The sequence below is a fragment of the Xenopus laevis genome, chromosome 2L, assembly GCF_017654675.1.
Source record: "Xenopus laevis strain J_2021 chromosome 2L, Xenopus_laevis_v10.1, whole genome shotgun sequence".
Classification (NCBI taxonomy): Eukaryota; Metazoa; Chordata; class Amphibia; order Anura; family Pipidae; genus Xenopus; species Xenopus laevis.
In genome coordinates, this window is record NC_054373.1 from 117,359,364 (window position 1) to 117,382,587 (window position 23,224).

The 23,224-nt window shown below is 38.5% G+C and overlaps 2 protein-coding genes across 4 annotated transcripts in view; both read left to right on the plus strand.

The window, feature by feature from the left end:
- The window catches only part of cracdl.L (CRACD like L homeolog), a 65,664-nt gene extending 49,860 nt beyond the window's left edge, over positions 1-15,804 (plus strand). Inside the window, exons 7-11 of one of the 2 annotated variants that reach the window (XM_041582376.1) lie at positions 4,445-4,669; positions 5,036-6,449; positions 10,683-10,852; positions 12,595-12,730; positions 14,167-14,371. In XM_041582376.1, coding sequence (XP_041438310.1) covers positions 4,445-4,669; positions 5,036-6,449; positions 10,683-10,852; positions 12,595-12,730; positions 14,167-14,273 — 2,052 coding nt within the window. In that variant the 3' untranslated portion in view covers positions 14,274-14,371. Of the gene's footprint in view, positions 1-4,444; positions 4,670-5,035; positions 6,450-10,682; positions 10,853-12,594; positions 12,731-14,163 lie in introns of both variants that reach the window. The other variant, XM_018245528.2, reaches the window with a different exon arrangement.
- A 6,078-nt stretch (positions 15,805-21,882) lies between these two features.
- Positions 21,883-23,224, plus strand: part of mgat4a.L (alpha-1,3-mannosyl-glycoprotein 4-beta-N-acetylglucosaminyltransferase A L homeolog) — a 48,160-nt gene continuing 46,818 nt past the window's right edge. The window contains exon 1 of one of the 2 annotated variants that reach the window (XM_018245027.2): positions 21,883-22,033. The gene's annotated coding sequence lies outside the window, so the exon portion shown is untranslated. Of the gene's footprint in view, positions 22,080-23,224 lie in introns of both variants that reach the window. The other variant, XM_018245026.2, reaches the window with a different exon arrangement.

Consider the following 23,224-nt stretch of genomic DNA (forward strand, 5'->3'; position numbering starts at 1 on the left):
GATCAGCCCAGTGTGGCCTTGGCCTAAAGTATTAACCTAAATGTGGCCATTTTTGTGGGCTTGTGATTTTCATAAAATATGCAATTTGTCATAGCAAACACACTTTTTATAATAAAATCTGCAATTGTTTGCACGTATTTCATGGGATTTCCAGGCAATTCCATAAAAGTTAAAAAGAATGCAATGGTCAGATCTAACCAAGACTTGCTGTGTGCTGCAACTCCATCCATTACAATCTGATTGTATAGTGTGCATAGATCCATGTCTTCTCCATAGGAAATCAAGAGCAGGCAAGGATGCACATTCTGGTTCTATTGAAACACTTGTGATCGACAAACAAAGTGCAAAAAGACTACTTCCCTCTATTACTAGCAAATTGCTTGATGCGGTTCTTCAGTTACAAATATACCATCCATTTGGAATTTTGTGATGCCCCCCTCAGCAAACAATTGCTGCTGGGTCTCAGTCACCCTTCTAATTGTAATTATAGTGCCTAGGGTCTCAAATCTATTCTCAGGCCTCAAGAATATTGCATTTCTCTGGACCGTCAAATAACAGCACATGTGCATCAGCTAGTAGGGTGTTAATTCTGAAAGATCTATTGTTGTTAATTTGTCTTGCTTGATAAACTTCCAAAGAGCATGCACACTTAATGAGGCCAGTGACAATCTGGGCTGTAGTAATCTATCATTGATTAAGTTAGAGCTATGGAATAACTCCAGCTGTAAAACTGTTTATCTTTTCCTTTACCATAGACATGTAGCAGTGAGTTGCATTTTAAAACCACCTTTATTAAAAGTAGTTGCATATACATTCATATTGCACACTCGGCAGCAATCAGTCCTTTCTGTCTTATGTTTCGAATTGATCAGTCCTGTTGAGCACGGTGCTGCACAAACACTGGAGCTACTGTCACCTCCTGACCAGACAGTAGTTTCAGGGTCCCCTCAGTATCTTGCATTAATATACTCAGTGCAATTATGGATAATTTAATGCAGATTTGCATGCCAAACACTTGGGGGCAAATGTATTAAGGGTCGAATATCGAGGGTCAATTAACCCTCGATATTCGACTGGGGAATTAAAATCCTTCGACTTCGAATAACGAAGTCGAAGGATTTTGCGCAAATAGTTTGATCGAACGATCGAAGGAGTAATTGTTCGATCGAACGATTAAATCCTTCGAATCGTTCGATTCGAAGGATTTAATCGTTCGATCGAACTATTTTTTAATCCATCCATCGAAGGATTATCCTTCGACCAAAAAAAGATAGCCAAGCATATGGGGACCTTCCCCATAGGCTAACATTGACTTCGGTAGCTTTAAGGTGGCAAACTAGGTGGTCGACGTTTTTTCTTAAAGAGACAGTACTTCGACTATCGAATGGTCGAATAGTCGAACGATTTTCAGTTCGAATCATTTGATTCGAAGTCGTAGTCGAAGGTCGAAGTAGCCCATTCGATGGTCGAAGTAGCCAAAAAAACACTTCGAGATTCAAAGTATTTTTTCTTCTTTTCCTTCGCTTGAACTTAATGAATGGGCCCCTTAAACTGACGCCAGACAGACTGGAAAAATATTTAGTACAATTATGTCTAGTTAACAGCAAAGCACCTGCGTAGTTGTGTTCATTTCGACTATTCAGAAGCAGTTGCAGCAGAGGCAGTGCAACATGAGTCAGACACAGCCCAGTTGTGTCCAATTCAATGCCCATATTGCGAGTGCAATGATGTATGAATTCTGGGAAAACCAGGTGCATTGTGAGAAAAACATTGTGATTGTGCTTTGCTCACTGCGTCAGGGTAAGTGAATATGCCCTGTAGTGTTATAGTAAGGATTTCTGTACTTCTGCAATGTTGGGGCTGTCAGTTGGACAATCGGTATTCCTATTGTTTATAACTGATCGAACCAGGAATTATGGGAAGAATAGCTATTTAAGTTGTCAGGGATACACCCAATGAAAAACTGAGATTTCATCAAACCCAGAACATTTTTAGAGTGCCAATTTGCGGAGAATATCAGACTTGTGTTAATGAACTGTCCATGCTGGATTATGTCACTCTGTAGTTATACATTCTTACCATTCATAGTGCACTGTTGCTGCCATGATGTTAGAATATTGATTGTACATCTTATATAGACACATGCAAGAGACATGTAATATACATCACCAGAAGGACACGTTAATATTTATAAAAGCAATTTAAGTGCAGAGTTGGAATTGTACAAATAGCTAGACAGACATGTTTGGAGAAACAGGCAGACAGATATAATTTGCTTGCTTTAGGGATAGTTTTTATTAAATCCAGATAGATATTTATTTTTTTTTGCACTATTCACTTACCAACTTAATGAGAACAATTTTTAGGAGTTTCTTCAGGCAGCTTAAAAAATAGGTAATTTTTTAGAAAGTTTGAGAGAATAAAATTCATTTAACCTTCAAGATTTTGTCATAACTGAATGTAAGCTTTACAGAAGAATTAGACAGAAAGATATGGTAAAATATAGCTTTTTATGCTAGTCAAAGCTACCTTTAGGGCTGGGTGTACATGGTATTTTGATCATTGGGACTAGCTCACAAATTAAAACTCACCCCAAAAACAATTTTCAAAGTTTCTAATTTTCCCCAAGCAATTTGCAGTGATTCTTCAAGCAGTGTAGAAGAAAGCACCACATAATCCTTCTGCCAAAAGCTTGTGTGCTTACAAAAGCTTTCTAAACTGAAACTAACAAAAACATAAATGATTATCTTGCTATCCAAACCTGTCTCTAGTCTCCATTTTGAAATAACTATTAAAGGAGAAGGAAAGCTACCGAAGCAGTATATTGGCAATAGATTAGCCACAATAGTGCAAGCTATAACACTATGTTTATTCTACAGAATGCTTTACCATACCTGGGTAAACAGCTCTAGAATCTCTCTCTGTTTGTTTAGGATAGCGGCTGCCATATTAGCTTGGAGTGACATCACTTCCTGCCTGAGTCTCTCCCTGGTCACTCATAGCTCTGGGCTCAGCAGGGAGGGGAGGAGGGAGGGGGGGAAAGGGAGAGGAGCAAACTGAGCATGCTCAAGCCCTAGCCCTGGAAGTTTAAGCTGAAAACAGGAAGTCTGATACAGATGCCTATTTATACACAATAGAAGGAAAGAAATACAGTGTTTCTTTTGACAGAGCACCCAGAGCAGCATTACTTTGAGGGTTTACTGGTGTATTTATACAGACCTTTTTGATAAAGCCTTTCCTTCTCCTTAGCCTTTCCTTCTCCTTCAATGTCATGCTCATTATTGCACAATATTGCATGTAAAAAAACCTTCACTTAACTTAACTGCCTCTATATGTTTCTTGCTGTCTCCTTTGTTCTTCTTTTCACGTACGCACATCCATGCTATCTTCTGTATTATACCTCTCTTTGTCTTTGCTTCTAGTTACCTATTTAGGTATTTCATACCTAAATTCTTACAAAGGAACCCTCTGTCACTTAAAAACTAAAGTCAAATCCTACCTCTTGGGGCACTACCATGGTATGTGATTTAGTCCTGACATAGACCAATGCTCCATTTGCTTAAAAAATTACCAACCCACTGTAAGTAGTATAGGGAAGGAACCCCTGTCTTAAGATGTGGCACTTAAAGGGGAACTCCACAAAAACATAACAAGCTTTTTGAAACTAAACATAATTTCAAACAACTTTGTAATATACAATATTAAATTCAATTAAAAAATTTGCAGACTTTTCATGATTTTTAATGGTTTGGAACAGTTCCCTAAGCCTAGCCCGCTGCTCTCCTGCTGATCTGTCTGACTACTTTGCTGAGCTGGCTGACTACTGTTACTTTGTATCAACAGCCATCTGTCCTCAGCCTGCATCCTCCAAACCCCACAATTCCCTGCACACGTGATTTCAATAAGGAACAGAACATCACAGTTCAATGCATTGTGGGTTATGTAGTTCCTGCATGCAATCTGTAGGCTGTGGAGAAGTTGTTATAATTTGTAATCAGTGTTTAGTCCCTCCTTCCCTGTAAGGATTGCAAATGATGCAGAAAAAGAAGGACTGTTAAACAGCTGGATTGCAGCATATTTTCACACTTTTTTGAAGAAACAGGTAACTGTGATGGGTATATTAGGGGTTTCTGTGTTATGTGGGCCTCTTTATCAAATTTTGGTTTGGAAGTCGGAGTTCCCCTTTAATCTTTGTAACTATGTATTTTTATATTTAAACTTTAAAATAGACTGGCAGAGACTGATATACATGATGATGTATAATCTCTGTAACATGCTGTGTAGATGTGTCGGCACTATACAAAAACTAGATAGTAATAATTTATTGCAATGTGTGTTTCCCTTTGTGTGCTATTATTGTATTGTGTAACATGTACAGAGCTGTGTATATAGGTAGCACTTTATAAATAGAGTTATATATTTATACATAAATGCCATTTTCTAGATATCTTCAGGCCATTCATCCAGACCGTTATCTCCAGAAGACAAGTCATCATCAAATATAAGGGTACCATCCACTGGTAGAAGAGCCAACAGTTTAATCTCGCAGTCAGCTGACTTTGACTCGCCTCCTCAGCTTTGTAGCTTCTTGGATAGTTCAGCTGCAAAGCACAGGCTTTCAGTAAGGCCACGAAACCAAAGATCATGCACATCAAGGAGGCCTTCTGCGGTAAGCTTTCCCAAAAATTAACTTGTTATGTAATTATCTAAAGTAATCTTAGTAGACAAACTTATTTTAATTAATAAACATATAATATATATGTGTAGGTGTACTACTAAATTCCACTGTTTTATGAGTGAATCAATATCAATATAACAAACAATATATCAATACATTTTAGCATTCCACAAGGAAGAAATACATTTTAGCTTCAGATACCCCATTAGCCATATTTTTTGCACTAGTGGTATCTATCTATAATTGTATTGTTATATTATGTGTTATATACTGTAAATACAGTATGGATGCACTTATAATACATTGGGTTCTTGTAGAATAATAACTTGTATAGTAATATTGCTTGCTTTTCTTTAGTCTGTCCTAGATGAATCTGTTATTACTACAACTTTCACTGAAGTAGAAGATGAAAATGTCATGGAGGAAGCAGTCTCGAGATCTACAAATGACAATCAAGAAATGGTCATAGACTCAAATGCAGTATTCGACACTCCACAGAGCATACAAGAAACAGAAACTTTGGCGGGTCCTGGTAGCATACAGTCTCCTCTTATGCAGGAAGAAGCTGTGATCTCATCAAATGAACTAGAATTAATTAGTGTAGTAACATCACAATCTCAGGATGCCACAAGTTCTCAAGATATAAAACTTCAAAACAAATTATTGGAAGATTTGCAGGACAAATGTGCACGCAGTTTAAGTATTTTAGAAGGGAACTTATGTGATGAGGTTCAAGTTAAAACAGACTTCTCTAAAGAGGATGGCCTTCCCCAGTCTCTTAGATCAGAAAAGAGAATATTAAAAGGTCATAGAAAGTCTTTGGAATCTGCTCAGGAAAAGGTTATTGAAAAGCCATTTCTTGGGCCTGATGTCAGCTCACCACCTTCAAACATTTCTCAGACTGAACCATTACCCACCGAAGACCTTCCACTTTCTGGCACAGAAAAGAGCAGGAACACTCCAGAGCAATCTATAGTTGATAATGAAAATATTAAACATTTGGAAAAGGCTGCTGGGGAAATAGAAAGTACAAATAGAAAGTTTTCTGTATCCTCAGCTTGGGAAAGGCCCCGGACTGGCAGCTTTACACTAAAAGGAAATATTGAGAATGAGACTTTTAAAAACATGAAGTTCACTCTGCCTAAGTCAGGTTTGTCTGTACATGAAAGAATGAAAGATGAGCCAAGATTTTCTTCAACACACACTGAAAGTGAAGCCAGTGTCAGGAAAAATGAAATGTTCACTGACTCAGAAAGTACTTCAGTGGACAAAGCCATCCTTAGTCACATTCCGTTGCCTCAGAGTTCTGTGCCAGCTTCCAGCGATTTGCCGATGGTAACAGACCTACAGACATGCTCTGAGAACAAAAACCCCTTTTTTGTGAAGCTGAGATCCACCTCCTTTTCCTTTAGATACAGAGAGGGCATAAACTCTGACTCTGTCAGACTGAAAAGGCACAGTGCTGAGATTAATCTGGAAAACACAGGATGTTCCTCATTTTCCAAGGATGAGTTACTAGAAGTCAGCAAAACAGAAAGCCATTTTCCCAGTTTGAGAAATGAAAAACAGAAAACTAAAACAAACTCTAGTGAATTGACACAAGCAAAACCACCACTGCCTAAAAAACCTGTTTTGCAGAATAATTTAGGAACTGACAATGCCACAAAAAAGGACTCCCCCACGTGTGTCTCAGATCTGGAGAAGAAAAACTGTAAGATGGAAAAAACACTCCCTGAAAGAAGAACAAGTTTACACAGTTTACACAAGACTGGTGAGAATGCCAATATTTATTTTTTTTGGTAAAATTAATACACTTTGAGTCACAGTATTCAGTAGTGATTCTTGAATCTTATTATGGGGAAGTCCCTAATTACACCAAGAGGACCCTATACTTTGGAGGGTCTTAAAGAACATTTTCAAATGCCAGAATCTGAGAGTTTTCGAGCGCTCCAAATTCTCCATTTTATTAATGCATGTTGGAAAACGGGCTCACCTCATTAGAGGCTCTACTCTTTTTATGAAAAATAGTCCCTAAGGGGGATTACACCGAAAGGAGCAATTTCTCTTCTATATAAACAATTTATTACTCCAGCCCAAATTCTAGAAGTGAAATACATTAAGTTATGGGAAACAGACATTGGTCGTTCTTCAACTGAACAAGAGTGGTTAAAGACATGGAAAAAAATCGGAAAAGCTCTATTAGTACAGTTATGTTAGAAGCAGGGTATAAAGTATTGTTCTGATGGTACATGACTCCTGCTCGAATAGCCAGGATTTATCCACTCGCCGATGGCAATTGTTATAGAGGCTGCCGCCTTAGAGGCACTATGGGGCAAATTCACTAGGATTCGTAGTTGCGCCAGGCGTAACTTCGCCGCACTTCGCCACACTTCGCCAGGCGTAGTTTCGCCAGCGCTCCGCAAATTCACTAAAATCCGAAGTTGCGCTCAGGGGTAGCGTAAAGTTGCGAAGTTGCGCTAGCGTTGATTCGCTAAGCGAAGCGAAGTTACGCTAGCGATGGTTAATTTGCATACGGCGCCAAATTCAAATTTCAATGGAGGAATATGTAGCAGCACTACAAATGCCTGGGAAACCTTCAAAACATCAAATAAAATTTTTATTTTGCCCTACACATGTGCCCACTGTATAGTTAAGTTGCCATGAGTTAGAAAATGTAGGGGGAAGGAGGGGAGCCCCAAAACAAATTTCGATCTTTTTCAGCCTATCACCCATAATATAGAAAAAACGCCAGCGTTTTTTGGGACTTAGAAAAAATTTGAACTTTTTTTGAAGCAATCCCTATCTACTCTATTGCGCTTCGCCTGGTCTGAGGTGGTGAAGGAAGTCTAGCGTAAAAGGTAGCGTTCAGTACAATGCGCGTGTTAGTGAATTTGCCAAACTAGATTGGATTTTCACTAATGAAAAGTTGACTAGCATTCATCTAGATAATTATCATACCTTTTGCTTAACTTGGCAGCCGTGGATAGATTATAGATACCATATCTGATCACCAATTACAGAAAGCTTTGCTCCAAGCACAATTGCAGGGCTGTGAAGTTAGTACATAAACTTCTCTTTTTAAAGAAACCCTAACACCAAAAACTGAAAGTCATTAAAATATCTGCACTGGTAAAACTGGTGTTTTTGCTTCAGAAAGACAACTATAAAGCTAATACTCTGCTGTGTAGCCATGGGGGCAGCCATTTAAGATGGAAAAAAGGAGAAAAGGCAAAGGTTACATAGCAGTTAACGGATAAAATGTTATTGTATTGGACAGAGCTTATCTGTTTTGATGATTTTCAGTGCTTGTATTTAAAGATATTATTAATTGGTACGTTTTTCGTGATTTTGACTCTGACTTCAGATACCCCAAATTGCCTCCAACTCTCAACAATTGTGAGACTTAATTGATCACATACTTGACTATTATATTTACCTACTGAAACCTCCATTTGAGAAATTCCCCAGCAATACTCATAAACTCATCCTGTATTCACCAGCCCCTGCATTATACATCCTCTGCCATAAAACTCCCGTACCTATTCATCTAGTCAGTACCTAAACTGACCTGTCATTACTGAAATCAAAGTAGAAGAAAAGATTTATTTAATAATGGAGTTTTGGGCTGGGATGACCTAGAGCTCTGGAGCCTCATGCGGCTCTTAATCTTGCTTGCTGCGGCTCGGTCTTGTGGCTTTGCCTATCATGTCGTCTATCCAGCCCTCGCACTTGCTGGCAGCTTCTTGAGTGTGCGACCGAGGTAAGCTAACTGTTAGCTTACGGCAGTCGCACACTCAGGAAGCTGCCAGCAGGTGCGAGGGCTGTACAGACGTTCTAGGAGTGACAAGATGATTCATCATGGTCCTTACCGCGGTCACACACTCAAGACAAGAGAAGGAAGATCAGCATGAAGCTTCAGAAACAGAAGTCACAGATGAGAACACTAGCATTTAATAGGGCTATTCAGTGTTTAATTTATTTCAAAGTAGGCCTACACATACACACTGCACTTCTGTTTGTTGTATTGTGTTGTTGTAACAGTTAAAATTAAAAAAAGGTTAAAACTTTTAAAAATTTATGTTTTGCGGCTCCAGACAATTTTTCTTTAGTGGAAAAGGGGCCAAAATGGCTCTTTTGATAGTAAAGGTTGCTGACCCCTGACCTAGAGGCTAGTCTAGTGTCTAGATGAAGGCTTAACAGGGGAAGACTAGCACCTGCCTCTTATTCTTCTCCATAAGAACTCATCTCATTCATTTTTTACACTTATTAGATAAAGCTTTAAATTGAGATCTATATTTCTGCTTTAATTAAACCATTTATATCTGGGTAATCCTGGCGGATATTGTGAAACATTTTCACCTCAACACAGTGAGCTATTATTACTATTAATATTTACGGTGGGGGTGTCTTTAGCTTAAGTCGCATAGGACTGTTGTACCACTTCCTATGACCACAAGATCTATTTCCAATGTAAATAGTCCATGTTTATTTGAGCTCTGGTTGCTCTTTATTCTATCTTAATATACTGTGCTTGCAAGTTATTTGGTGTATACACAATATTAAACATGGGTTCCAGTTGTTTTTGTGATAAAAAAACAGTCCACAAATAGGTATGCAAATATTACACTTAGCAGAAGCTATTTACATATGCAGGAAGGTTTTACAATATGCCAGACTATATTTAGAGTTTGTGAGCAATGTGCTGCCCACACTTTTTCCATATAATTAAATTGTTTTAATAAGCAAAGGGAAGTTATTGTTTGTAGTATTGCTGGTAGGACTAAGTAAAAATGTATTGAATTAAAGCTTTTACTCCAATTTGTATTGTAACACCCCTTTTTGGAAGCCCTGGCTTTGTCAATTCTAAGAGATTTGTCATTTATTTTTAAAATAACTATAACAAAGGCCTCCCAAAGGAATGCTGGAACAATGTGAATTCTGCAAATATTTGTAGAATTCATACCAGAGTTACTGCAAGTGGCCTGTAAGGGAATTAATGAACGTACAAAATATTGACTGACAGTAAGTTTTTGCATATATACACATATACAGAAAATAATTCTAGTGAATGATCAAAGAAAATCAACAGTACACAGGTTTGAATTTTAAACAGTATGCTATAGAACACAAAGCATTTATTTTGAACATCTATCATTAAAACTGCAGTTTAGACACCTGACCACGCCAAATATATTTATAAAATAAAAACTCTCACTGGAATTAATTATGGATTCTTGCCAGCTTGTCATAAAAAGCATTCTCAGAGGTATTTTAATAGCATCTGAAGGACAAATTCCTATTGTACTAGAAATTATTTGTACACAGAGTTTTGCAAAGCGGTGGAGATACTAGCCAGTCAATTACAGAACCTATGAAACTCAGGAATGCATGCCATAAATACAGGTATATATATATATATATATATATATATATATATATATATATATATATATATATATATATTAATCTTGGTTCTGGTTGTTTTTAAGCCAGCTCTTCCTTTTTTGCTTTCTCCTATTTTGTAATATGTACGTTTATTCTGCACTGGCTGCTTTTCAAGGGAATTCATGACAGTGTTCTGATGCTTTGGAGTCCAGTGGTTTCATATGATGCATTGTATCTCAATGCACATGGGCTAATAGTTCCCCCAAATCCCCCCCCCCCAAATTGTAATACATACTTATATAGCCTGATGTACACAGTGTAAATTAGAGTGTTTCTTTAGAGGTGCTTACTGAGGTAGCCCTTCTGCTTAAAGGCATAAAATAAATCCACACCAGTATATTCCAAAGAAGGAGTTGTTTTAGGTGTGCACCATTTATTTATGTGAGATCTCAGCAAATGTTTTGGGGTAGTCCCCTTTCTCTAAATATAGAGAAAAACCATACCTGAGTGTATGCTTTCCAGCAAAATGGGCCCTTTCTTACTCTATTGTTTGTGTATTTAAAGAGCAAAAACTGTACATGCAATGTGAATGCTTCTTATTGTTTAACATTTCTTTCAGGAAAAAGCACTCCTTCCCCCATAGCTGCACCTGAATCCATCAATCCAGTCCAGACATCTTGGATATCCATGTCCAGGCAGAAACCTAGAGCACTGAAGGATGAACCAGTCCAAGCAGAATTAAAATCTGCTAACCAGGATGCTGGCAACCAAAACAGGGAGAAAACAGAGGTGATTAAAATGATTTTGCACTGCTGATTGCCTTTTGTTTGCTGGAGAAAAGAAGGCAACAGCACAAATGTTACACTGCCCCCCCCCCCATCTTTGTACTTCCACAACCACAAGCTTCCTGTGGTTTTGATGAGCTTCCAAATGCAGAGCTAGGGGACTCTCAGTAAGCCTTATTAGGAGCGCAGTCTCACCCCATTCCCCCCACCCCTTGCTCTTCATACACCAATACCCTTGTATAAAATCAACAAGTTTAAGAAACAGGAAATATATTCAATATGTGTAATTTACTTATAGCTGGGTTTTTGCTTCTGCTCCTGGTCTGGCTCTGCATCTTGCAACAGATAAAATATCCAGTGAGAGGTGCTGTCTGGATTCTCCTGCTATAACACAGTGACTAGTATGACATCTGTAACTTTATTGTGAGCTATAAGAAGACTTAACCAAAGAAGTCTGAAAACATCTACCTTAGGTTCATGTATAACCCTCACACTAGTGTTAACCAGTTCATTCAACCCAACTTCAGCTAATTTGCAAACTCACGTGGCAAACCATATTTCATATATCTAGTTGTCCATCTGAAGGATCAAATACTTACAGTCTCAGAGACCAAGCAGTAGCATAGTTGCCATTTTGGGCAACATTTTAGAATATTTTTCATTAATAAATCCCAACTATTCGTGGTTTCAGAAAATATACACACACATATTTTTCCCCATGTTTTTTCTAGAATCGTGGAAAAACCTCAAACTCGATATTTGATAAATCAGTCCCATAATGATTGATTGGTAGCTGTGTTTTAAAAGATACATTCATATATTATAGAGAATAAAGAGCATGAACAAACGTACTGTATCCAACAAGGCTTAACATGAAGAAATAATGTTCAATCAATAACTTTAATTTCCTGAGTTGTTAGCTAAATGATTTTGCTGTAGGCAGTGTTCCATATCAATGTATTCAAGAGATCTCAACTTGTGAGCTCAGGTTAGTTCCAATTGGCATTCTGCCTACACAGCACTCAAAACTTCAAAAGACAAAAACTAAGATTCTGTAGCATCTTGTTACAGCGTTAATTTTGAAATGATAGTGTATATATAAGAAGGTACAACAAATAAACACAATTTGCTTGTTCTTACATTGTCTAGCTGAATTAAAGTTAGGTTGTTAAAGAATGTTGCATTATGGTATATTAAAAGGGAATTTCACAAAAAATATTGTTTTCAAAAAAAGTACGCCACATATAGCGACTTTGTTCAGTTGTGTTATAGCTTTTATTTGATACAGTTTTTCTGAAATGTACATTTCAAAAAGGAATTACTTGCTTCCTTTAGCAGCTCAGTAAACCAGGTTGTAATAGAACTAGATACATTAGTTAATACATTTCTCAGCAGCAGAATTGAGCTTTACTACAGTTTGTAACATAGCAGCTGCTACATTTGATATATTATTTGCTAGCATTTCTTTGATATGACAAATGTATAGTCATATGGTCATGGTTATTATTGCTCTGTACAGGGCTTGACTGAATGACTTGAAGTGTTTGCCAGGGTCTAAACATAAAGGCTGGGAATACTGTGGGGAACACTTCCAAGCTGTACCAAAGAGCTTGCAGCAAATCTATTGTACCTGTAACTAAATGCTCCAAGTCTAAATGAAGATGACAAGAGAATTGTGAGATACAACTGTAATACAGGCAGCCAGTTCTATAGGTTAATATTATTGTTTTTGTTAACATATTTCAGGCTAATTTAAAACAGTTTGTTGACCTGATTCAGAATAAACCAGCTAATGCAGTAGCTGAATTTCAAGGGCAAGACACCAAAGCCGAATTAAAAGAGCAGAGGCAAAGAGCCAGCACACTGTCACTTCCAGCACATGGTAAGAAAAGCACAGCTGATTTTTTGTGTGTTTCTTTTTTGTCTGCTTTTTCATAATTTTAACTTTTTATTCATGACTACATGTCCCTTTCTAGATCTGTCCAATGGCTTGTGTCATCATTTCTGCACAAATCTTACATCTCTATTCAAACCTCTGCCTCATGCCTCTTTCCTTTTTTCCCTGCCCTATGAGTGCTAACCTTTGCTAGATGTGCTGTATGCCCCCTTTCCCCATGTTATGCATACATGTCTCTTCTAGTCGTACCTACAATCAGGGGCGATCCTGGCCCCTCCCCTGAGGCAGCAGCAGTTGCTGCTGCCCCCCCCCCAGAAATTCACTCTTAAAGTACCAGAAGCAGCATTTTTGCTGCCCCTGGTACCTAGTGGGGCGCTGCCGCCTGAGGCAACATTGGTGAAGCACCCCAGCCTACAATTCTAATACCTAGAGGACCAACTGTATTCTGTCTTTTGTCTGCATGCCTATTTCTGTTCATCATGTGTAGACAACACTGTTGCCTTCATGGCCTTTATAGCTTTTGTCAACAGCGCTCCAAGCTGATACACAGATACGAGTGTTGTCATGTACAATTTATTGTGTTAAAGGTGAATTCAGCCCCTTATTTAAAAAAACCCTACCCCCTACACTACATAGAACACCCTCCCTCCTCCCCCCAGCCTAGATGCTACCCTGGTTAAATGCCCCTAACTTTTTACTTACCCCTCGGTGCAGATTCTGTCCAGCCGAGTTCAAAGGTGTAATCTTCGGGAAGTAAATGCTGTATAGGCGGATGCACAGTTGGAGCAGTCTGACAGGCAACAACTGTGCATGTGGGGTCTATGTAGGGTAGGGTTTTTTTTAATAAGAGGTTGAATTCTCCTTTAAGTTCTGCGGCCCCTTTCACTTTCCAGCACAGAAAAACAATGTTACTGCCTTCATGTCAGATTTTTTTATCACTTATATGCTATTGCTTGCTAAGGCTAATTGCACATGCACAGTGATGAGTGGGGCTAATATCACTTCCCCCTCCCCAGTTCATCACCAGTGCAGTCTAATAATCATACTGCTCCCTCGGAAATGCAGTCAGTCTGCTGCCACTTACTGAAGGCCTGAAACTAGGGGAATATAGGCAGAAGAGGTACGTGCACAGCGCCCCCACTTGCGCCTTAAGCATGTGCCTCTTCTGCCTTCCAGGTAGTTCCAGTCCTTCTACATTTACTTAACTAATTTTAAGATGGACTGAATATACAGATTCTTAGATTGAACTAGGCTTATATAATAATACAGTGAAAAGCACTGATTGAAGAAAACTGACAAGAATCAAAGGGCTGAATATGTAACCTGAATAATCATGTAGCTGTATTTTAGCACAGATTTACTTTAAAAAAAACTATTAGTTTTTACAGTCTTGCAATTGTCTTCACATGTACAAAAAGCAGATAAAACTCCAAAAAGACAAGCTACCCTGTCTGCAGAGCCAACTTGGATGGAACTCGCCAAGAAGAAATCCCAGGCGTGGAGTGAAATGCCTCAGAAAAGAAAATGAAACCATTTTATGGACCTGTTAAAAGAATTCTTTGGAGAAAAGTAAAATGTTATTTGTGGTACAATGTAAAAGGATAAAAATAAAACCCCAAGATAAACAATGAGAAATTATTGATCTCCTGGCCGTGGCCCTCCAGCACTTAATTACAACTCACTGCATTTCACTGACAATCAGAATTTCAGGGATGCTAGGGATTGTAGTGCAGTTATAGCCAAAGTACTAGAACAAGGCTTATAACAGAGTATATATTATAAGACCTGCCGATGGCGAGACTCTCCAACTTGTGCTGGATTACTTGCCAGATGCAAAGTACTGTCTGCACCATAGATCATGAATGCAAGTGCTGCATCCTAAAGTGCACAATGTTGGGCCCCTGAGGGTTCAAGTACTTTAATTTATGGAATTTGTAAATTAGACCTTCTGTGCCCAATAATAGTATGTAATAGAATGTAACACACATCACCATGCTGATACCATGATTCACTGTGTAAAATCACAAATAGATAGAAAGCTGTGCAATGTATGTATAATTAAGTGTAAAATTCAGATATAAAAAGCATTTTACACAGCTTTAGAATTACAGCCAATTTGTATTCAAATTTTTTGCTTTTGCAAAGGAAACTTTTTACCTTAAACCCAGCCCTGCTGGTGTATTTCATATTTTCAGAGTACAGTGTTTATTACTGATAACGCTTATTCTGAGTAGCGTTTAAACGGTGTGTTGTGAATTCTAAGAGATGTGTCTCTATTTGTACATGCATTTCCGGAAGAGGAACTGTGGATGTACATATGTTTCATAAATAGTGCTTATTAATTTGTTAATTAATAATGTTTTGTTTGTTTGAGTGTTTCATTGATAAACATTTTTGATACAAACAAACAAACAAACAAAACTTGCTCTAAGACCCAGACACTTGAGTCCTTTGGTTGTAAAATGAAAAAAAAAATTAACCAGTGATGAATTGTTAGGCTTATGGAGTATTAAACATTCAGTGATTTCCCTGGTTTAACTAACTGACTCCTCGCAGCATTTTACCCCTTTAAATTTTAGTGCTGTCTACTGTTTTTCTAAATGGATTATTCATTGGTAAGTGGATGCTGATCACTGTATGGGGGTAGGTGCATAATGAGAAATGCTATTATTGTTTTGCATTACTCATGATAGGAGGAAAGAAGGATATGTCATTTTCCTGGGTTTAACTTCCTTGCTGAAACGGCTTTTACCTTATCTACAAGAAACAAAGCTAAATCATCATTTACCAGCACTGCCATAGGGTGTATTATGTTACAGAACCCTGTGCGCAGCCTCAATTCACTGCAGTTATTACACACTGTACTAAACTTTTACTCAAATTGAGTGCTGGCATAGCAACTTAGTTGTTAAGGTAACTGAGTGCAGCCATTTGTTAACTTTGCATACTGCAACCCCTTGTAATTAAGAGAAATACCCATTTGTCAGGCAGTTTTTTTTTTAATTTGCCCAGCTGCTAGACAGTGAAAAAAACACAAGGTAGAAGGTAGGTAGGTAGGTAGGTAGGTATTGCATCCTTATATGTAATGTAATACTACAGAAATAAATGATAATGCTAATAATGGTATTTGTAAACATACTTAGTAATACATTTGAAATTACAGATATGACAGTTCCCCTTTAACAGTTATACAGGCCTTCCTTCTGTTTATGGTAAGTGTGAAGGTTGGTTAGCAAATGCATTTACAATAGTACTAATACTAATAACACTAGCATTGTTAGCATTGGAAAATGGGCCAATTAAAGGGGACATGTCATCCACACATAAAAAGCTGGATAATAAAAGTCGTTTGCAAATTATTCATGCAATCCATTCTTTTATCCACTAAAATATCCATACCGTTATAAAGGTATTTAAAAATCCTAGCTGTCAATCATATACTGTATTGTCTGCCCTTCCACTATGTCTCAGGCTTAGGTGGAGGCAGTCAGTTATTGTTCCTATACATTCAGCACTTTCTAGATGTCACTGCACTAACCACATTCCTGTTCCCTCCTCATGGTCCGTTATTGAACAGCATGGGCATCAGGTCCCCCATTCTGGTGCATACACAAGATTTAGGGGTAATGCAAAGCTTGCTTCAATAACAGTGTCCATAAAATGGTGCCTGCTTGTTGTAATTGTGAATTCCAAGACTGAAGGGAACAAAATGTAAATAATTTATCTAGTGTAAGCAAAGATTATTTTGCTCAGCTAACACGATAGAAAGAAATTAGAATTCTAAGCGTTATATAGCATGATAAAATGCTTTGTCTTTTCTATAATTAAAAATAAATTGGACATTCAAGAGAGATTGTTTTAGATCTCATTCACACTTCGGTATTTTTTTTTTAGCACAGGTATATTTGTACTCATCTGATGTTTTTAAAGTGAATTGGAATGGAGTGCAGCAAACTCAGTTCTTAAACTCATCATAGTTTGTGAACATAGATTAAAGTGGACCTGTCACCCAGACATAAACAAGTATAATAAAAGTCCTTTTCAAATTAAACATGAAATCCAAATTTTATTTTTTATTAAAGCATTCATAGCTGTTGTAAACTCATTTAAAAATCTCAGCTGTCAATCAAATATTGCCTGCCCCTCCTCTATGCCTTAGGCGGGGCAGGCAGTTACTTTCACTTTCCATTCAGCACTTCTACTCTCCACACATTCCCCACCATTCTCTTAATCATGTAATCGTGTAACCAGGGCATGGAGATGGACTTCAGGTCCCCCATCCTGGTGCACAAACAAGATTATTAAGGCTTGCCTTTGCCTTAATAACAGTGTACACAAAATGGCTCCTGCCTACTTGCAATAATTAGGACATCCTAGACTGAAGAGAAGCAGTGTAATTAAAGTTAATTTTGCCTATATGACATGCTAAAATAGCATTTAATTTTTTTTTTTTTTTAGAGTGATGTTTCCTCTTTAAGCCTTTTTTGTCCAAACGCTGGGGCAGAATCAGTACAGGTAGAAACTTGTGTATCTATAAAAATCTACTTTCTATGCAGTAAATCTGTAAATGTATGTGTGTGTAAGAAGACCAAATACTGTTTCTGTCACAGAGGCTCATTGACATCTGTTACATTCCAAAACAATATAAATTGCTAGTCAGTCCAAATGAGTGAAACAACCAGTGTCAACCATATTGTAGAATGGTTCAAATACTATTCCGTCCGTGTACTCTGTAGTTAATGTGTTGGAAAGAAATCTTGGGGCTCAAGTTAAGTTATATGTCTATAGTACTGTACATATCTGTATTTATGGTCCTTATTGATCAAAACAGATGAAAAACATAAAAAATGAATGTATGAGTCTTTGATCTTGGCTCACCTCAACATTGAAGAAAGAGAAACCTGGAATTGATTCATATATGATGTTGGCACAATGGTACTTTGATGAGCGCCTGTTTATTCTATTTATGTATTGTGCTGCTGTACAGTATTGTGTTCCCAAGTAGCGCTATATAAATAAAAATATATACATACAAACTTTTACTACACACAGGGTTTATGCATTGATCATAGAAGCCAGTACTGCCACATATTACTGTATTTCCCAAATCCATTTTTGTGTTTTTTGACTTTGTCTGGTACTTTAATGTTTTGCTGTGTAGTATTTCCTTTGTACAGCTTAATAAATTAATATTGAAATCTTTATGGTTGGTCACTGTATTCATTACGTGTATTTACATTATTATCCTTGGAGTAGTATTTTTTAATCTGTATATTTTTTCACTATAGTCTTATTTCTTATACTATATACCTGTATATATATATATACACACACTTGGGGGCAGATTTATCAAGGGTCGTATTTCGAGGGTTAAAAAACCCTCAAAGTAAAATCCTTCAAATTCGAATATCGAATTCGAAGGATTTTAGCGTAAAAAGTTCGATTGAACGATAAAATCGATTCGAATCGAACTATTTTAAGCGATCGATCTAAGGATTTTTATTCCACCAAAAAAAACGTAGAAAGTGCTGTGGAAGGACCCCATAGGCTAGCATTGGACTTCGGTAGCTTAATTTTTTTCTTTTCTTTAAAGAGACAGTACTTCGATTATCGAATGGTTGAACGATTTTTACTTCGAATCGTTCGAATCATTCGATTCGATCGAATTTGACCAATTCGATGGTCGAAGTACCCAAAAAATGACTTTGAAATTTAAATATTTTTTTATTCGAACTATTCACTCGCGCTTAGTAAATCTGCCCCTAGATGTGTCTGACTTATTGAAAAGGCTATTTCTTTTATTTTTGCCACACTGGAGTTTGAGCCATCATATATTTGTGAACACAACTAGGAGTGCCTATTAAAATGAAATGTTAAATATTCACATGACACTTCAGTGTGCAGTATGGCAATTTCAGTTGGTTGACTTATTTTTGCATGATAACTATGCTTCAGCATTTGGCTTTCTGAATAAGTTTTCCTTTTCCTGCAGTTTTTCTGTTTTTGAGGATGTGTGATAGGAGTGCCTAAACTCTGCCTTTCCCACAAAATGAGTAACAGGCGCCCTTTGTTCTGAAAGGTTTTTCCAAATGCTAATGTTAGAATATTGCATTCCCCAGTATATATATATCACTGAACAGAGCACTTAACTAAATTAGCAGATTAGCAGATGCTCCTTAAATTACTTGAAATGGTCAGAAATTATAGAGATAACTAAATATCATGGAAGCAATCAAAAATAGAGAATGGTATCAGCGTCCTCAGATGTTATTATCTATCTTTAATTACATTTTGAAAGTAATGAGATGACCTTGATTGTGATCTAAGGGAGCTTGATTAACTCTCAAATAAATGTCATGGCCTACTATGTGCCCTTTTACAGTTAGGCATTCAGCCTCAGCTGCCATAGATTCAGGCACAAAAATGTAATTGATTAAATGGAGAAATATATGGAAATATACGTATATGAAATATATTTGACAAAGCCTGCAAGTTGCGGTTGAAACGTGCATCTGCCGCAATTTTAGTGCTGATTAGGCAGGGCGCCAGATTAGACTGAGAATAAGGGACTGAGAATAAGGGGCAACTATCCATGATCCAGGAGGGGATGTGCTGTGGGTGAATGGGTTGGTGTTCTAAGTGGATTTAGGGGCAGTGCTCTCTAACTGCTAATTAATTGCTGAATAGTACAATCCACAGGCAGAACGGATACTAATAGATATTGGGTTGGCTCTTATCTTTCATAAGGGGTAACTATCCACGATCCACGAGTGAGGTCGCAATATAAAGTAGCATACCCAACAGGCAGCCAAGGTCTCCAGTTACAGTATACAATAATTGTACATATATGTGACTAGCCACTTTTCTCTTGTTAGTCCATCTCCCTGCTCCTAACCCTGTTTTTAATTATTGCACACTGGACAATATATATGTTTTTTAATTAATTGTTTATTAAAAGTTATGTTTTATTATTTTTGACATATGAGCCTTCAGATGTAACAGGTGGGAGGGTGCAGATACATGGGTCAGTTCTTTTTACTTTTTCTCACATGTGATTTACTTACTTGACCCTGTAACATCTACTGTTTTCTATACTAGATGGGAGGTGCTCCCCAACATTTAATGTATGCAGTGGCGGAACTACCGGGGGAGCAGGGGGTGCGAGCGGACCAGGGCCCCCCGGCCAGTGAAATCCGTCGTGTACGGAGGGGGGGCGTGGCCCGTCTGTGCGTCATGCACCAGGGCACTCCCCCCTCTAGTTACGGCACTGAATATATGGGAAACTCTAAAGAAGGAAGGTTACAGGACTTATAACTTATAACAGGGGGGACAGGTACAAGGGTCAATGTGTACAAAAAGGGCACAAAGTAAGAAGACTGGGGAGAATCAAATATCTCCCCCTGACTAGGTCTTCCGAGTCCCCAGTAGTGCAGAAAAAAAATCAGGTCTAGTTCCTTACCACAATTTCCCTACAGAGCACATTGTTTATCCTTCTCCCTTTGATTGGTGCTAACATTTTGTCAGCACTGGAGTGGTGGACTTGGGGATTTGTGTAAAGTTGGCCATAGAAGTTGAGATTTTTAAAAGATCAGATCATCATCGTGAGACCACGATTATCTTGGAACGATCGTACGAATTGTCCATCAACTAAAAAGACCAATTTGCCAGGAAAACAAAGGAGAGCTGCCTGCTTGGCCCTGCAAACATAGATAGATTGCACTGGGACCGACAAAGATTTTTTTAACCTGGCCAATCACTTTCCTGGCAGATGTTGGCCGAAAAATCGTAAGTTGTACGATCGCTCGAATCCCACTAACCGCACGATAATTTCGAAGGATTGGTTGGACTTCCCTAAAATCGGTCGTTCGGCAAGAGAAATTTTGCGTCTATGGGGACCTTTAAAGTCAGACGAACGATCGTGCAAAAATGCCGCTGCTGGTAACTTTAAGAACCGAATTTCAGTTTTTTAAAACAGAAATTCGGCTTTTCTAGTGCAGAGAGCGCAATTTTCGCTCTCTGCGCTAGTGATCTTTACATCTATGGACAGCTTAAGCAGGAGTCTGAAATACACAAATTCATACCCTGCTTTTATGTGATATGCAGCCCCTGGGCTCTGGCTTGGTATAAAAGCACTAGGCCCCTCCCTGTCCTTGTTATTTTTACCTACTAATACTAATGAAGTATCATTTTTACAATCTGGCCTGTATTTTACTAGCCTGGACGGCAAATACTATACTTGATGCCAATGTGGAAGAAGAAGAAGAATTAAGTGGCAACTCAACTACCAATCAGCAGGTGAGTCGCCAGTCAGGTGGAAGTTGCAATTTTTTCTGGCCAAGCTGGCTCCAGACAGCTTGAATGTGTGGTTGATTATCTCATTAATGTTTAGGTCCAGAAGGCACATTTAGGGGCAGTTATTATGTGGGTTTAAAAAAAAACAATGGGATAATCTAGGGTTGCCACCTGGCCAGTATTTTACCAGCCTGGCCGGTAAAAATAATGGTTGATCCCAATGTTATTAATAGGGAAAAAAGATAAATATATAGGAAGGCCGGTATTTTTTTCCAGAAAAGCTGGCAACCCTATTCACAGCACATAACCAGGCTTCTCCATGTAAAAAACAGCATACATTTTTCTCTTGACTTCCATTGGAACTTACAAAGGTCTGAAGCAATGTGAAATAATGGTGGCATATCTGGCTTTCACATGGCGTAAAATAAAACACACCCAGAGTTTATTATCCTCAGCTTTTTACACCATTTTTTCCCCAGTGAATTTCGTTTAATTTAGCCTTATACATATGCCCCCTCAAGTATGTCAATGGAAGCACGAAGGCATTACTAAGACTGCGCTTGCGCAGTTCCACACTCGGCTTGTTGACACATGATTACTTAGATGTGTGGAAAAGCCTCACTGAGGCAGAACATTTAGCGCCTGTAGACGCACAAACATAAGCGGGAACGTATTTAACAAATGTATAGTTTAAAATAATATAAGCCCTATTCATTCCAGTGGAATAAGTCGCCTTATTACAGCAGCATCAAAGGTACTATAATAACAGCGAACGCATACAGGCCTCCTACAAACACGCTAAGCCCTGCCCCCCTATCCTCATTTGGCCAGAGCTTTCAGTGGGCGTGGCCAGATGCAGAAACGTAAGTACATCCTTCTTGGTGGTGTCACAGAGTGCGCTGAAGGGGGAGTCGGGAGGGATCTGCCCAGAACGGATAGAACATGTCAGCTGAGAAATGGGCACAAGGATAAGCGGAACACAGCAGCAGCATCAAGGTTCGCGATAGTCTCCTATTGTGCAAGTGCCAGCGGCCTCTCACCGGTATGGTGTGTGTGTAGTGTGGCTGTGTGACATGTATATAAGGGACATATTCTTGGACACCGGCTGGGGTCGCTCCCCATGCACAAGGACACGGGTCTGTGTGTGCAGGTGGTGCCTAATAATGGCTCCTATGATCGAAAGGGAAGCTTGCTTTCTAAAGCCGCCTTATTACTGGCTTCTTTCACATAATACGATATACTAACGGGGTGACTGGCAGGCTGCGAGCTCTCGTGTCGTGCTGGGGGGCAGACCCTTGAGCAGGAACAGGCAATGCTTCGCCATTCTTGCTGCTCGCGAAAGACTATATTTCCCAGCAGCTCTTGCTGCTGTATTGTAGTTTTGCAGCTCGAGTATGTATTTCTGTGCCTTTAGGCTATGCAGCATCCCTGCAGAAAAAAAGCCTCACTCTTAAAGTAAGTATAGGCATACGAATGCACATACAACATGGAGTTTAGAGCCTTATAACACACGAGCCACGAATAGCCTGTAAATGATATCCTTATAAACGGTGCTTAGTGATGTCAGCAGTTATAATTGGTGCTTAGTGATGTCACAATTCAACAAGACTTGTGATCAACACGATCAATAATAATACACGCTTCAAGCCTTCAGCCTCGTGCTTTTTATGTGGTCACTTAACATCATGGCAACTTCTAATATCCTTGTATTTAACTGTAGTTTGTATTTAATTGTATTTGTATTCAATGTAAACTGGGCTTAGGGTGGACATCTATTATTTGTATTTAGGGGTGTCCACGCATTGAATCTAGTGTATTATAAACCGTTTTATAGTCTGTATTATATAGTGACTAAAGTACCCCCTCTTGTAAAATATAAGGATATTATAAGTTACCGAGGAGGTAAACTGGGGGCACTTTATTTATTATAATACACACGTTTCAGTGAGTCATGTGACAGAAATTACATCAGAACTCACCGTTTATAAGGATATAATTTACAAGATATTCATGGCTTTTGTGTATTATAACTATATTAAATCCATCGGACTGGGCCCACCACTGCAACCCCCTCCAGCCCCCATATGCCTACCTTTTTCTTCTTGCGGTCGCAACGGGGGCCAGGTAGGGAAGTCGGTAGCAGCGGCAATCACTTCATGCAGGGAGTGGGACTGGGCTGGCAGGGCC